Consider the following 17,600-nt stretch of genomic DNA (forward strand, 5'->3'; position numbering starts at 1 on the left):
CCTCTGCCGTCCCCTCCTTCTTTTGCCATCTATTGTTCCCAGCATCAGGGTCTTCTCCAGGGAGTCCTTCCTTCTCATAGGTGGCCGAAGTATTTGAGCTTCATCTTCAGGATCTGGCCTTCTAAAGAGCAGTCGGGGCTGATCTCCTCTAGGACTGACCGGTTTGATCGCCTTGCGGTCCAAGGGACTCGCAGGAGTCTCCTCCAGCACCACAATCCAAAGGCCTCAATCCTTTGGCGCTCAGCCTTCCTTATGGTCCAGCTTTCACAGCCCACAGTTCCCACATTGCAACTGGGAAAACCATGGCCTTGACTATATGCACTTTTGTCGCAGGGTTTTGTCTGCTTTTTAGAGTGCAGCCTCCTATTTTTGCTGAGCAAATGCACACTTGATCTTGGCCTCTCACTTCCTAGGCCAGGGCTGAGGGTAGGAAGCAAGTCTGCCATGTGCAATGGAGCTAAATTTTGGGTGCATCTTGGCACCGCTCCTGGTGGTTAAGTCTTAGGGTCTCGGGGCACCAGGTGGATGGGAATTGCTCTGCAGCTTTGCTCAGGCTTGGAAAAAGGAATGATTTCAGTTACAAATACAGAAATTGCTGCTGTCCGTCAGCTCGGGCCACGCTCACCTGGTAGAAGGCCGGTTCCAAAAGCCAGTGATTCCAACGAAGGAGGGGCTGAGCGGCATTTCTTCGGTCCGGAGACAGCAGTGGCGTGCGTTCCTCCGGGTCACGTAGCTGAGCAGGTGGGCATTTTTCCTCCTTGGTACCGAGATGGAAGAGCAGCGAAAAGACAGCACCTACCGCTACAACGATCAAAGCCAAGTTCTGGGGGGGAGAAGGGGAGAAGGAGAGAAGCCATGTTGTGAGGCGGGAGAGTGCAACTGAGATTTCAGTGTCCTTCAGGTGAAAACAGGAAGAGGAAACTGGGGAGAGGAGGAAAGTAGGGTGGGCTACAAGGACATCCTACGTAATGCCTTGGGTGGTGGCCATGAACTGCGGGACTCCACTTAGGAAAAATGAACTCCGACAAAAGAGGCATCCTGAATCACCCGGTACTTCTGGGGCAACGTGGAAAATCTTTCCTTTCCGACAGCGATCAAGAAAAACTTCTGCTATGTACGGAGTACCTTGCTCTTCAAACACACGACGATTCCTCCATTTTAAAAGAAGGCAAGGTTTTAGAGATACGAGAGCAAACATCACCAGTGAACAGTATCTTTCTGCTGGTTTTCTGTCTTCCTTACCTGGCAAGCAGCAGTCAAACTGATGTACTAGATAAAGTACTGAGGTCCAAAAGCGGTGAACCCCAGAAAGATCAGCGAGGGAGGCCCTGCTCCGGGAACCCTCCCTGAAGGAGGTAACAAGGGCATCTACTCGGAGAAGGGCCTTCTCTGTGGTGGCACCCAGATTGTGGAATGGGCTCCCCGGAGAGGTATGCCTGGCGCCAAGTCTATACTCTTTTCGGCGCCAGGTCAAAACCTTTTTATTCAATCATTATTTTAGAAATTAGGATTTTAATGTTTCACCAGTTGCTTTTGTTTTTTATTGGTTATACGTTATTATACTGCAAAAGAAGGGGACGGCAGATGGAGATGCCGGATGGACTCCCTGAAGCAGTCAGTGTGAGCTTAGGTGGACTCCAGGGATGGTGGAGGACAGGAGAGCCTGGAGGAAGGTTGTCCATGGGGTCGTGATGGGTCGGGCACGACTTTGCGACTAACAACTACAATGTATGGCTGTGGGAATTGGTCTATAAGGAAGGCTGAGCGCCGAAGAATTGAAGTCTCTGAATTGCGATGCTGGAGGAGATTCCTGCCAGTCCCTTGGACCACAAGGCGATCAAACCGGTCAGTCCTGGAGGAGATCAACCCTGACTGCTCTTTAGAAGGCCAGATCCTGAAGATGAAGCTCAAATGCTTTGGCCACCTAATGAGAAGGAAGGACTCCCTGGAGAAGACCCTGATGCTGGGAACGATTGACGGCAAAAGGAGAAGGGGGCGGCAGAGGATGAGGAGGCTGGATGGGGTCACTGGGGCAGTTGGTGTGGGCTTAGGTGGACTCCGGGGGACGGTGGAGGACAGGAGGGCCTGGAGGAATGTTGTCCATGGGGTTGCGATGGGTCAGGTGCGACTTCACAACTAGCTACAGCTATGTATCATTTTATTGTATTTTGATTTTAATGACTGTAAGCAGTCCTGAGATGCCATGCATATGGGATGGCATATAAAAGTTTTAAATAAATAAATAAATTTACGGGTTGCTTATATTACAGAAATTTCTCAGCAACATACAAAGATTCCTTTCTGGAAACTGTTAAAAATGGAATGTTTTTGCTGTTGTTGTGTATCATCAAGTCACCTCCGACTTAAGATGAGCCTACTAACGAATTCTCTGCCCAATTCTTCCCAGTTCAAGGCTGTGGCTTCTCCCTTCTCTTCTCCTGCCCTCGGTTTTCCCCAGCAGCACGGTCTTCTCCAGGGGGTCTTGCCTTCTCATGATGTGCCCAAAGTAGGTTTGTCATTTATGCTTTGATAAAAGAAATCTTTCAGTCAGGCCAAATCCCCAGAAGGTATTCCATCTGCGCTGGTAGGGAGTGGGTGATATGATGCAAAAAACACAACAAAAACCCTATTTTGAGCTGCAACAAACTGAACTGCTAAAATCTTGAATATCCATCAGAAGAACATGACAACTACAGAATGCACTCCCCAGAGAGGTCCGCCTGGCACTGCCATTGCATGCTTCTCGGCACCCGGTCAAGAACTTTTTATTTGGCCAATATTTTAAAGCTAACCAATTTTACTTGTATCTTTATTTATTCAATTTATTTTAACCATGTCAGTTTTATACTCAGTCGTGGTGTAGCCAATTTATTTTGTTTAGGATTTAAAATATACTGTAAGTTGTCCAGAGACAACCATGATGGGTGGCCTGTACATCTCCTAAATAAACAAACAAATAATAAATGAATGCAGCAACCAAGAGTTAAGGAGTGAGGGATTTCTTAAGCATTTTAACCAGGCGTTGTCCAGGACTTTGTAAATATGTACCAAAATCTGAACAATCCCATTGGATTAGGTTTAGCAGAAAAGCAGACCAAAAGCATAATCTGGTCCAGACATTCCAAAACCACATGCCCGGCAGGTATATTCAATGCCAATCTTCTCAAACTAGCACGACAGTCCTCTGGGAGGGATGGTTTCACTGGGAGCCCTGCACTGATCAGAGGGTTGGACCCAATGGCCTTCTGATCCCTTCCAGCTCTATGATTCTATTCCATGACTGAGTTATAAACTCTGAGGTGCACCAGCTTGGTTCCAGGAAACCTAAAAGCAGGGCATGTGGGCAACATTCTTCCATTTTTACAACTGGAAGATAGACTGCCCCTGAACAGAGAGGCTTTACTTTATTTCTACAGCTACCGAGAACTCTGTACCTGACAGGGGGCTTCTGTTGGTATGAGCCTGGCGACACACCATAAATAGCACTGTAGGATTTCCAAATGCTTCTCTTGGGGAAAGTTCAGGGGCTGCTCCCTGCCGTGAGTTCTGCCACAACCAACACTCGCATTTTTGCTGTCAGGTTAAGGCATTCCTCGGCTGCCAGACACAGGCTGACCCATGATTGGGTCTTTATCGCATTAGCTGAATGCTTCAGATGTCACCTGTTAGTGTGGGCAGTTTTATTTCTCAAATTTATATGCTGCTGAATAGCCTGACAGGGCTCTCTAAGCGGCCAACAACATTAAGATACAAGCGAATATGGCAAATATTAGCGTGGCTACGTGACTTCCAAAGATTTGGGGTGCGAACTGGGAAGAAACCAGCACGAAAAGGAAACACTGCCGGGCAGGTGCCAGGCCTTCCACCCTGCAACCTTGTCCCCAAGCGCCCCTTCCACATCCTGGACCCACCCTGAAGACAGGAATGTCATGATATCCAAGGTGGTGCGCTTTCTCTTGTGGTCCCATGCCATCCGCCTGGAAATGCAAAAGCAACCATGCCAGTCCGTACACAGTGATGTTAGCCACGACAGTAAAAGCATACCTAAAAGCCAGAGAAAGGAGAGAAAATGGCGGATCAACCAGCTGCCAATGGAGCTACTGAGCTTTGCTTAGAAGAACCGGAAAAAGCCATCCGCTCCCCAACGTTCTCAGGATCTGACTTTGCGGCACTGAACGCCACCGCTGTCCTTTCCCAAAAACCCAGAAGGAAGAAGCAACATTCCATCCCTAACTGCAGAGCCGTAACGCCCACCTTTGGCTCCAAAGCTGAAGGGAAATTTCAGGGATCTGGGGATGAAAATCTCCAAGCATTTTCACGCTGCCACTGTGCAGGGAAATGCTGCCCCCTGGTGGAAGAAAGCAGATTATTTCCCCAAAAAAGGCCGAACCCCCCATTAGAATTCATCAACAACACAAAAAGTGCATGAAGTCCCCCAGAACCGCAACAGATAAATAAATACGGCATAAAAAAGAGAGTTTGTAATAGTTTAAAGGCAAAGCATATGAAGAAACAGGGCATGATTAATCAGGCACACCAAATCACTGAAGAAGTCAACAGTTTCATTGTGCAAACATATTCAACATGAGTCAGCGGAAGCTCTTTTAAGAACATGAAAGAACATATGAAGCTGGATATCACCATGAGGCCTAGTAGCTGTGGATACCTTCTCTTCCATGCTTTTGTCTGATTCCCTTTTAATCCCATCCGAATTGGTGGCCCTACCCAGCGGAAGCAAGTTCCACAGTTCAGCTCTGTGGTGTGTGAAGATCTTCCTTCGATCCGCTCTGAAATTCTGACTTCTGAGGCGGATGCGATAAGCCCTTTGGGTTCGAGGCTTACAGGGGAGGACACTCTTTCGCCACTGTGAATAATTCTGCACACGTCTTCCTTGACTGACCTTATTTCTCGGCTCGACAGTCTCAGCTGTTATAACCTTTCCTCCTGGGGAAATTGCGCTTCCCTTTGATCATTTTATCTGCCCCTTTATGCACTTTTTCCAAGTGTACAAAGTCTTTTATTTTTATATACACAGATGTCAAGTTGCCCACCTCTGCCCTAAATCCCCTTCTTGCTTCTTGCTCAATCACTGGAGCAAGTTCAACCCCACCAGTTTCTACTTGAATTTGTGGGGTCTTGTATTCCCCCCATCATGCATTGCTTTACATCACGTCTGCTTATGACATTTAAATGCTCATTTTTCCAGTTTGGAGAGATCTTCGGTGCATCTCACAATCCTGTTTAGTTTTAGGCACCACCCTAAACAGCTGGGCAAGTTCGTCCACTTCACCGCTTGTTCCTCATCCTGGATCATTTATGAAATAGTTGAAAAGTGCTGGTCAACAGAAGATCCCTCTCGGATCCGCTGATTACCTTGCTCGACTGGGAGAACCCAAACTTTATTCGCACTCTTTGCTTTCTGTTCCTTATTTATTTATTAATTAAAACATTTCTATGCCGCCCCTTGCCAAAGCCTCGGGGCGGCTCACAACACAAAATAAAATACAATATTAGTAGATTAGCCATTTACTGATCTGTAGGACCTCCTGCCCCCATTCCATTAATGTTCAGGGACTTTGTCAAAAGTCTACCAATTTCCCCATCCACGTTTATTGACACAGAACTCTAGAAGAGTAGAGTTGGGAGGGGCCACTGGGTCTGACCCCCTGCTCGGTGCAGGACTCCCAGTTAAACCGTCCCTCTCAGATGGCTATCCAGCTGCACCTCGAACTCCTCCAGTGTGAGCGAGCCCACCTCATCCCTAGGTCTTTGGTTCAGCCAGTCAGGAGCAGTGGAGTGTCTCAGACACACAAGAGGTTCCCTGGCTTTAGTCCCCATGATGTGGTGTTAGCAGAGGGCCACCAAGGAGGACTGGTGAACAGAGAGGAAGTGTCCTCATTTCCCAAAGGTCTCCTCCCCAAAGGATGGGCCCAAACATACTTATAAGGAGAGTTCCTAGAAGGAAATGCTAGATTGGGCTCAACAAACTGCTCTGTGCATGCTCAGGGGTTCCTTCTGCGTGCTTTTCGGCCAATAAAGAACCCTTTGCCAGGAAAACGGCCTGTGGCCTTTGAATGCACAAAGGGGGAACCTTAGATCCTGACAGGATTCCCCATTTGCCTGCTGATGGGACACATGAAAGCTGAAGCTGGGCTGGTGCTGGTGCTCACCTGGGCAGCGAGAAGTGGACCTGCTGTGCACCACCAGCAACACCCAAAGAAGATGGTGGTCCAGCCACTCACCCACCTCCAGATCTTACCTAAAAGCGGTGAGCTCCACCTTCTCATGATCGCTGGTGACCAACTCCGGGATGAGGGAGAGGTGGGAAATCTGTGTGGCTGCCCAGCCAAACTGGAAGATGATGACGAAGGGGATGAAGTAGACAAGAGAAGCCCATTCAGGCGTGTTCCTTGAGCAACCCAAGCAGGGGCTGAAGATAAAAGGGAAGGACAGAAGGACAGAGATGGTACCTGCAGAGGAAGAAGTGGGTGAGGAAGGGGAAAAAGAAAGAAAGAAAGAAAGCCGTGTAAATGCTTGGCAGGTGTGGAATAAAATTCTTACCAGACAGGCGTGCTAATGTTTTTAATGTCTTTGACCTATGGCAACACTCGTATCTATGAGAGCCGTCCTGGCAGTCCTGCTCAGCTCTTGCAAACTCAAGACCTTATGGAAGGAAACTGAGAGATTTAAAGAGAAGGAACAGGGGAAACAAGAAAGGTGGGAACGTCGCAAGTACCTGACCTTGAGCCGTAATTTCAGGTTGGGATGTCAACAGCTGTAGTAACACTGCGGAAGGTTTTCCTTTCCTAGTTCAGCCTCTTGAAGATTTCTCTTGCTGGATATGCATAGCAAGGGGATATTTCAGGGAAAACGAGACTCAGAAAATAACTGTCAAAGACTCCCAGCTACTGAGAAGGACAGAAATTTGTGCAAAGTGGAAATACACCTTATTGTGCAAGAAATACTACATCCCTTAAGTGCATTAAAAAAAAGAAATGGATGCCCAACTGCAACTGGGGCAGGTTCAAAGTTATAATCACATTTTCTGAATGATTGTTAAATATAATTGGAGCCCAAAAATTTATTTTGCTACAAGACACAGAGCCAGTTGGGAAAGGGCATTTCAGAGCAGGAAAAAGGAAGGTGAGAGGAAAGGTTTGCCCTGAGCAAGGTTTATCCCTTTGCATTTCCAAACAACAGAGGTTCTTTGGCAAAAGCTCTATTCGCTGATGCATGCCTAGTAAGAACAACCAATGAGTCTCTGAGCATGCACAGAGTGGATTCTAGTTCCCATCGGACAAGACCGAATCTGCCTGACCATGCCAAGAGTAACTGTCCGTCTCATTCCCACAAAAGTTTAACTGCCATCCTCCAGCCTTGGTGGGTTTCTGCCCCCTTCTCCTCATGCAGCTCCCCCACATTCGGGCGTGGGGGAGATAAAGTTTGTTGCTGTTGAAATCGGCCATCCAGCTGTCTCCGACTTATGGCAACCCTCTGAAAAAGTTCCTCCAAAATCTCCTATCCAGGACAGCTCCACTTTGCTCTTGAAAATTTCAAGCAGTCACTTCCTTAAAGGAGTCCAACATCCAACTTTTATTTGGTGTTCTTTTCCTTCCTCCTCCCTGATTTTAATCTCCAATTTGCAAGCATATATTCTTTTGCAATCACGGGCCTGCTTCTTGGAACTGCATCCGAAGATAAAGAGCCTTCGCTGAGGAAGTCTGTTGTTTTGGAAGTGTGAAGGGGGAATTGGTGAGATTGATGATCACGCTAAGAAAACTATCCATGATTTGGGTCCGTGAAGACACTAGCTCGTAGGAGGAGAAATGTTGAAGAAAATGGGCTATGCTTGGTCCCGGAAATAAAAAAGGTGGCATATAAATATAATAAAAATAAATAAAATGTCACGAGCAAATAAGTCATGTGAGACCGAAATCCTGCCAAGTCATTCCTCATTAACAATAGCCTTGTTTGTTTTTTTTAAAAAGCTTCTCATCTCAATCATGTTTATCTCCTCCTTAAACACATCTTGTCTTATCTGCAGCTTTAAAAGCAGTCATGACAAATCCCCCCCCCACTTAGCCCAGGTTCCTGTAAATTATATAATTACACAGATGCAGACAATTGCTCAGTGATTGATGTAAGGGCAACTGTATAAAAAAAAGGCCCCTATTGTTTGGGCTTTTCTTTTCTTTCTTCCTCCCCGCAGCCTGCTTTTTGCTGATTAAGCATCCCATCATTGTGGGGGGGAGAGGGGGGCACATCCTGAACGGTTTGAGCCAGCAATCTGCCTGCTCAGCAGATTTTCTGCCTTCTTTCTGCTTCCACGTTCACATTTCTTTTCCAGTCAGTTTCTCAAGTTCTGTTAATGGGGGCAGACAAAGCTTTGCACCCAGTGTCCTTCCTGCTTATAGTCATCAAAAGGAATGAGATTCAGACCATTATTACATTTATACCTTGTCTTTCTTCCTTTTGCAAAGGACTCAGGATGTCTTGTAAGGTTTGAGATCTATATGCCACTTTTTTCTTTTTTAAAGAACTCAAAGCAGCTGACACAATCTCCTCCTGCTGCTGAGTCTAATCCTCACAACAACCCTGTGAGGTAGGCTCAGCTGAGAGGCTGTGACTGGACCAAAGTTTCCTAGTTGGTTCCATGGCTGAGTGGGGACTTGAACCCAGATTACCTCAGCCCCAGCCCCATGCTCTTAACCAAGGCACTGCACTGGCTCTCCTCCTCCCCACTTTTATCTGCACAACAGCCCTGCAGGGTAGGCTCAGCTGCGAGTCTGTGATTGGCCTGAAGTTCCCCCGTGGGCTCCGTAGCTGAGTGGACACGGATCTCCCGAGTCCTCAGCCCGTGCTCTTAACTGCTTCACTGCACTGGCTCCCCTCCTCTCCATTTTATCTGCACAACAACCCTGCAAGGTAGGCTCAGCTGAGAGTCTGTGACTGAAGTCTCCCAGTGGGTTCCATGGCTGAGCAAGGTCTAGAATCGCCTGAGTCCCACTCCTGCACTGTAACCACTACACCACACTGTCTATCTCATGTTAGTGGCTAGTTAGACTAACATTCGATACAGCTGCTCCTTCTGCAGTTTTTCTCTGTAAAACGTCTGTTTTCATCCTGCTGCATTTCTTGATAAAGCTTTATCTTATTTTCTCACGGCACCCCTTTTACCGTGTAGCACCCAGGCATATAAACACAGATCCAATTCACACATGAATACACAGACTTGAGGTTTGGGTTGAGCCACTGTGGGTTAGCATAACGTGACCTGTTCCCCCAAGGTGGACTTTGATATCTGTTCATTGCATCAGCCGGAATTCAAACAGAACAAAATCAGAGCAGAGATCGTGCTGTTCTGAGGCAATCAGGCAAAAACTTGCCTACCAGCGGTCGGTATTCAAATCCTTTTTTAGATCAGAGGGGAAAAGAGAACAAAGGAAGGAAGGAAGGAAGGAAGGAAGGAGGACAGACGGAAGAGGGAGAGAGAGGATCCCCACAGCACAGCCTCCAAGAAAATGTTCAACTTGAAAGTGGTTTGAGAGATCTGGGACAAGATGTAGCCTGACCATTTCAGATAAATTGGCACATCTGAAAGAACAGGGGGCTGCTCCAGCCACACCCAAGCAGTCAGGATGGCAACTTCTGCCAGCACCCAGATATGCATGCAGCTGTTATCTGGAAGCTGTTATCTGGAAATGGCACCATGAGATAGAGCAGCCCGCCACTGCTTTTGCACAAGAAAATAAAGTTTTTTGCAAAGAAACTTTTGGTGGGCTGGCAGAAGAGCTGCCGGCTTGCACTTCTATTACGTAAGGGCAAAACCCTGTTCTGAAATCAGTTTGAACATACAGCTCCTCCCATGGTTACACACGACTTGGTTTGTCACAGCTGCAGCATCAGCTACTCCTCTGTTTCTGGGCTCAACTGAAAATGTGGGTTCTGACCTAAAAGAGCTTGTCCAGGACTTTGGCGCAGGCCCGTCTCTCAGTCCCTCCACCATCAAAGCCATGCTGGTTGGGGAGGCGAGGCAGGGCCTTCTCGGTGGCCGCTCCCTGTGGAGGGAAGCAAGGCTGAACCCTTCTCCATGCTGCGTTGATTGGCAGGCAAAGACATTTGTCCGCAGACAGGCCTTCCACATGCAAATGGTCTGCTCCAAATGGGGAGTTTAATTGGTGAATTTGCTTCATTTCTGGATTCTTAATTTCTGTTTTGATGTGTTGCTTCAACGAAGTCTTGTTTTTAATGTCTTTTATGGGTAGCCTTGAATGCAGTTCTTCGGCCCAAAGGCAGGATGTGAACAACATAATTACATTTTATGGTCTGATGATTTTATGAATCTTCTTGTTCATTCCCCAAGCCTTCTTGTTTGGTGGCTTGCAAATATTAAAGAAGCAAACATGATCGTGCTGGTCAGAAGGCAGAATCTGATGTAAACAGACTTAGTATTACAAGAGCCAGTGTGGTGTCGTGGTTAAGAGCTGGGACTGGGACTCAGGCGATCTGGGTTCTAGTCCCCGCTCACCCATGGAGCCAACTGGGGGACTCTGGGCCAGTCACAGACTCTCAGCCCAGCCTACCTCGCAGGGTTGTCATTGTGGGGATAAGATGGAGGAGGAGAATGATGTAATTATTATTATTATTACATTTTTATACTGCCCATAGCCAAAGCTCTCTAGGCAGTTGACAGCAATAACCATAGAATCATACACTCAAGCTGCCTTGAGCCCTTTGTAGGAAAAAGGCAGGATATAAATCAATCAATCAATCAATCAATCAATCAAATTATCCCTCCTCCTCACATTCTATTTCCTGAACCCTGTCCTCTGTATAACAAAACCATATCCACCCATCAGCAGGCTTTGCAGAAGTAAACATAAAAGTGCCTTGCAGGGAAAAACCAACCGCCCAAAATTCACAGGGTTCAGTGGAAACCGAACACATCCTGTGGAGTAAGATGCTGAGTGGCTGACAAGGGGAAATGGTGGAAAGCCAGAGGGCTGGAAAAGAAAGATAGCAAAATATAAGCGGCTCATCTGCACCCACCAATATTCCAGTAGCGATGGCATGTTGAAGGGGCACGGAAAGCTGCCTTGAATGCAAAACTGGAGGTGCCATTTTAGGGGAGAAGCAATGAACTGCACACTTTGGCACAATCCCCCACTTGCAATAGTGTAATGCAGGCATGTGCAGGGAATTTGGGACTGGGCATCCGTCAGCTTCCCTGGGATCAGCTCTCCGGATTCTGGCCCACTTTGTGGAAGTCTGAGCTTGCGCGGCACCAGAAGGAATTGAGCTGAGCTCAATTTGCTTGCCAGGAGCAGCCGGGATGTTCCCCAAACTGGTCATAGGGTTTCCTCTCTGGGAAGACTGAGCAAAACCAAGAGGACGCCTCCAGACTGCTGGGAGGGACCAATTCCAACACTGCTCTTCTCCCCCCTCCCCTTGGATAAATAGCAGCTTCAGGGTAAATCCTCAAAAAAGCGCATGGAAACGATTTCCAAGAGAATGCCATCAAACCTGGACTATTAGGGAAAATCAAACGCTCCCAACTTTGCAAAAGAGGTTTCCAAAACATGAAAAGGCTGTGGGATTTCCTAAATAAAACTTGCGGTGCATACTCTTCCTGCTAAGAAGTTGATCTTGGGTGTTTGTGTTACCTCCATGTCTGTTTACTCCAAAGCAAAAACAATTTCCAAAGGGCTTAACTACCCGGTAGAAGTCATTCATTTTTTATGTTTCCACCCCACATTTCCTGCAGAGAATTCAAGGTACATAATAATTCTCTCTGGTTTACCTTCCCTACCACTTTGCGAGGTAGACCAGGCTGAGAGCCGGAGATGGGCCCAAAGTCACGCGGGGAACTTCACGGCTGAGCAGGGACTGGAACCTATTTCAGTCACCTAACTACTACAATGACTATTATCCAAGAGTGCAAGAGTGCCCAACCCCGGTTTTTGTATTTGGGGAGACAAATTCACAATGGGAACTAATGCAGGGCTGCTCCTCAGCTTGGACTCTCTTCGAAGGTTGAGCAGAGTTCTCTGCCCCGCTACTCTTGATGAATGGAGTGTATTAAAGCTAAGTGTGTTAAATGTGATTTCTTCTATGCTAGAGACGGATTTATTTATTAAAACTTTTTAGACCGTCTCTTACCATAGTCTCAGGGTGATTTAATAGTAAGATAAAAACAAAACAAAACACAGCAGCCTAATCAAATACTTAACTAGTCAACAATAAAAACCATATTGAAATAACAGTCAAACCTTAAAATATTGGAAAAATAAAAAGGTTTTAGCCTGGCCCCAAAAATAATAAAGTGATTCCATTTAGCACTTTCATCCAATCACTAGGAAGTAACCCATTCTGACTATAATTGCATACCACAAATATATCTGGGAAAACTTCGAACACACCAGATTATGCCATGCTGCTGATTTTTCAATGGAAATATTTGCAGTTGTGTAAAGAAACGAGCATTTGCTTCCCTTTCATGGTTTAAATCGAAGAGGGAAAAATTGGGATTAAATATGAGCAAGAGTGAAAGATACACTGACAACCACTGATCTGCACCTCTGGACATGTGAGCTTGCCTAATATTGTATTTGCAATGGGCAGGAACTTGTTTCCCTTTTGTCAATGCATTTCTTCCAACATTTCTGTGGAAAAATTAAGCCCACATCACTGGAGAGATGCGTCAGGCTCACACCAGCGTTTTGCTCCTGAGTCATATTTCCGGTAACGTGGTGCAAATGGCAGAGCCCAGGCCCAAGGTATGCAGAACCTTTGATCTTTTTCCACAGTTGTTTTATCAGGACACGGCATTCGTACGCCACCTTGCTGCTTCTTGCCAGGAATTCACGGCAGTTTTCCAGGTTTGTCCGCTCACTACTGTATCACCTGAACAACAACCCTGTGAGGTAGGCAGGGCCGAGAGTCTGCGACTGGCCCAAAGTCACCCAGTTGGCTCCACAGCTGAGCAAGGGCCAAACCCAGATCTCCTGAACCCTGGTCCAGCTCCATCCACGACGCCACACAGGGCTTTTGCAGTATAACCTGTGCCTCAATTCTAAGCATCAGCTTTTCTGGACAGTGTCTGCTTCATTGGGTTGCATCAAAACAGATCCTCAAGGCAGTTTCACACAGACACACACAGAGAGAATCTAGGTTTTGCAATATCTGGATTCATCGCTCCACAACTTTCTGAACCTTGCTACACAACTTCACAGGCTTGGTGTGAAGGTAGGGTGAGCTTGCTACTCTACCCCCGGCGCCCCATAGGAAAGTCAAACATGGGCCCTTCTTGGTGGATCCAGCTGAACCCAGGATGAATTTCTTTCCCCACTGCTGCAATTCGGTTTACTGCTCTGCAATTTAGAAAATGCATCAGGGCAGAACCCTATGCTTGGCTGGGGACAGAAACGGTGAGACGAGCATGTGATCCTTGTCAAGGAAGCTGTCGCTGACTCATTGCAGAGGAGTGAGTCAAGGGAGGGTCAGGACATCTTGTTTTTACAAAACCGGGATCATGTGACGAGCAAACAGGGCTTCTCTGCTGAGCTGGCCTCAGCACATGCAAAAGCCAGGCACTGGAGCCCAAGGAAGGTGGAGAGAACCGGAGGCAGTGGGGCAAAGGGTCTTGTCCTCACCAGCTCCTCAGGGGGAAAAAGGCACTGTGGCCCACCTTCCAGGGCTCCAGACAAGATTTTTGACCATGCTTAAGTGTTTGTTCTTGGCTCAGCTGCACACCACTTTCACTCGCAAACACGTTCAGTTTGCAAAAGCTCTTTTGGGTAGGAAACCTCACATTCTGTACAGCATTATGTATCAGGGTGGCCAGTTAGGCATGCAAGAGAGGACTGGTATGCTAATTTATATGTATCAAGAATTTAAGCAGAACAGAGAAAAATCCCCACTTGGAGGAGCAAGTGGGAGTTCCTCTTCTTTTTCCAAGTATGAGATCTTGCTAGCATTTAGGAGGCTCGGTGCATCTCATTTATGAAATACTCCATTCTATTGTCTGGGTTTGGATTTCTTAAAAAAAAGAAAAAAAACTGCATGGCAGGAAAGTGCAGAAAAATTAAAGCAGGCCTCAGTTGGGAGTTTTGTCTCTTCAACTGGATCATATGAGGAATGAGCAGGGCACGTTCCCAGGAAGGGAACCCCGCAGTGGCTCATTATGACTGGTCTCTGAGCATGTGCTGAGAGCTGGCTGCTGCTCTCTGCCCATATCAGTGCAGCTGCTTCAGTGACCAATAAATAGGATTTGCCTGGAGTTGGCCCAGTGACAGAATTCCTCAGAAGCAAAAAGGTGCTGGTTATTTCCTATAAAGCCCTAAACAGCTTGGGACCTGGATACCTAAAGGAACGCCTTCTTCCATATTTGCCCTCTCGCCCCGAGATGGGCAACAGAGGCCCTCCTCCAGGAACCCTTCGTGAAAGACGTTAGGAGAAGAGTACGGAGGAGGGGCTTCTCTGTGGTGGCGCCCCACCTCTGGAATGCGCTCCCCAGAGAGGTCCGCCTGGCTCCGTCATATGTTTTTCGGCACCAGGTCAAGACCTTTTTATTTAATCAATATTTTAATATTGAATGTCACTGTTGCCTTTTATTAACTTGCAGCCAGAGTAGGTTGACAAATTACCTATGTTGTTAGCCATTCAGAGATGTAAGTAACTGGACGGCATACAAATTTTATAAATAAATTAATTAATTTTGCATCATTTATTAGATTTCTATCCTGCCTTTTTTCTTACAAAGAACTCAAGGCAGCTCACATCCTTCTCCTCCTCCTGCTCTCAATCCCCACAGCAACAACCCTGTGAGGTAGGCTGGGCTGAGAGTCTGTGAGTGGCCCAAAGTCACCCAGCTGGCTCCATGGCTGAGCAGGGACTCGGACCCGGATCACCTGAGTCCCAGTCCCAGCTCTTAACCACTACGCCACACTGGCTCTCAGTTAATAGTTAATATGGTCTCAGTGGCAAACAATTGTAAAATTAATTATTTTCTCTCAAACAAAGTATAACCAGGCAACTGCAAGAGACGGCTTTCCCACAACCTGGCACCTAACCAGAATGAGGGCAGAAATGCAGAACTCTAAAACACCAAGGGGTCAAGACTTCACATTTCTCAGCAAATGACTCCAGTCACATGTGAGAAAACGGCATCAGCTTCTTGATGTGACTAACAATCAGGAAGAGATTGGACTGATAATTGCAATAAGGAATGGAGAAATCAGCTATGTTGTAATTTTTATATAAAGGATTTTTTTAAAAAAATCCACCCTCAGCTTCATTTCTTCCAGATATTTTTATTGATTTAATATATTGCCTTTTTTCCTTTCAGGAATGCAAGACAGCTTATAAAATCCATTCCATTTTATCCTAACAACAACCCTATGAGGTAGGTTAGGCTCAGAGTCTGTGGCTGGCTCAAAGTCACCCCCAGAGCTGGGCTAAGAGGGGGCAAGAACCCAGATTCCCCCAGATCCCAGTCAAACCCTTTAACTGCTACACTACACCGGCTCCTGGGGGAATTTATAGATGTAATTTTTATATGTCTAGTCTTACTTAAAAGTTTCCTAGTCAGACAATTTTTAGAAATTATTCAGAGAGAATTAAGGCCAGGTAGCAAAAGAGGAACGCCTTATTGTAAACATGTTATACATCGTCCTGAAATAAAGGATTTCAACATTCCAAGCTGAATTTCAAAATACACTCACAAAAGACCCTGGAAAACAGGAAGGAAAAAAACTCCCCCACCCACGATTCTTCTGGGTTTCTTTCCCCAAGCTGTCATATTGCTACTTTGAATTGACTGTACAAATATGAGATTAATTTAGCACCCGATGCTAAATTAATCTCCTATTTTAATTTAGCATCAGTGACAGGAGGGGACTTTGGGGCTTAGGCATCCCTTGCTGACTCCTGTCTGAGACTTCAGAAATGCGGCTTCAGAGAGACTTTTGATTACCCCAAGTGGGTGTGTTTTTTGGTGAGGGAAGGGGGGTTGTGGGAAAGATTGTTCCATTCAATATTTAAAAACCATAGCCCGCTGTGGCTGCCTTGACCAAAAAGCCATATAGCAACACACTGAATAACCACAACAAAAACCACACTTTGGGTAGAGCTGAACTTGTGGGGTTTTGCAAATTTTGTGTACTGTTCTGGGCTTGTCCGAGGAAGAAAAAATGCACCTGCAATTACTTCTGTCAATGCTTCTACAGGGAGGCAAAAGATCGACACATAATATGCCCATAACTGATTTTCAGAGTTAGATCATGCCTGAATATGGAGGAGCTCCTTCTGTGTTTCCCCATCATGCCTTTTAATGCTTTTTAAAGCCATTGTTGAAACCCGGAAAAATCACCACATTTTGCAGCTGTGAGTGCCGCAGCTTCAATAGAAGCCCTGCAGAATTGGCCAAAATGACCACCTAATCCAGCATCTTGTTCACAGAGTGGCCAACCAGTTGGCATGGAATGACCGAAAGTGGGCGACTGGAGTGGCCAACCTCCCGCCCCCCCTCCAGAAAACACACTTTGTTTTGCTGGTTGGTGGGTAAAGCACATGAGTTATCCCCCCCCACCAGATACGTACAATAAGCCAACCCACTCCCCGCAAGGGCACCTGGGAAACCACCCAGCATGCATATGGGTGGCATGGGATATGAACTGCCCTCGTGCCATGCGGACTGGTCCAGGGCTCAGTTGGGCTTCTGTCCCTTGTCCTCAAACTTGCCAGAAACATACCACGAGTTTTGACTAGCTACCTGCACTGATCTAACCTAGAGATGTGGGCAGCTTCAAAACTACCCCAGAACCCATGTTGCAGGGCTCTGCAGAGGTTCCAAAGCCAGCCCCTGCTGGGCAGCTCACCCAGTTTGGCCAGCATCAAAAGCTGGGTACGGATAAACCAACATCTTGTGGTGACAAATTCTACTTTTTAACTACATGCTGTGTGCAGAAGTCTCTCTTTTTACCTGTCCTGAATCTCCCACCAATCAGCTTCATGGGATGGCCTAAATACTAGTATTACTACATACAATGAATTACATGCCATTAAATTAATTGTATGAAGAGGTGGGAAATATCCAAAAAGCATGGAAAAAATGGGACTTTCCAGGGGTGGAAGACGACATTTTCACAAATGTTGAAAAATAACCCATATTTATCTCTTTAGCACACTTTAGCACTCGCAAATTTCAAACCACTTTCTTTCTGAAGGACAGCCTTACCCAACTCAAGGGAGTTTGGACTTTCTCACCCATCTGCCTCAAGCATGCTGGGAAATGCTGGGTATTACAGGCCAAAATTTCAGGATGACACCCAGCTGGGGAAGTAGCCCTTTTCCCCCCTAAATTTATATTAACCATGATTTTGTTCACTTCCAAATGATCATTCGGTTTATACACATTTGCCAATAAAGCCAGTTTGGTAACTTTGCAATTCATGTCAGGATGAATGATACTTTGAAATGCAATATATCAAACATGATCATTCTGTCAACAAACCAAGGTATACCTATTTGACAGGTGACCTGCTGGAATTTCAGCAAGTTGGACCTGAGACAAGGGATCATTTTGGAAGCCAGAAGAAGCA

At 46.4% G+C, this 17,600-nt stretch overlaps 1 protein-coding gene across 1 annotated transcript in view; it reads right to left on the minus strand.

Moving 5' to 3' along the window:
* Nucleotides 1-17,600, minus strand: part of MFSD12 (major facilitator superfamily domain containing 12) — a 28,562-nt gene that overhangs the window by 9,648 nt on the left and 1,314 nt on the right. The window contains exons 2-4 of the mRNA XM_044453415.1: nt 6,260-6,470; nt 3,912-4,044; nt 626-823 (exon numbers count right to left, since the gene is read on the minus strand). Of these exons, the coding sequence (XP_044309350.1) occupies nt 626-823; nt 3,912-4,044; nt 6,260-6,470 (542 nt within the window). The remainder of the gene's footprint in view (nt 1-625; nt 824-3,911; nt 4,045-6,259; nt 6,471-17,600) is intronic.

The sequence above is a fragment of the Varanus komodoensis genome, unplaced genomic scaffold (genome assembly GCF_004798865.1).
Source record: "Varanus komodoensis strain SLA01 unplaced genomic scaffold, ASM479886v1 scaffold79, whole genome shotgun sequence".
In the NCBI taxonomy this organism is placed as follows: domain Eukaryota; kingdom Metazoa; phylum Chordata; class Lepidosauria; order Squamata; family Varanidae; genus Varanus; species Varanus komodoensis.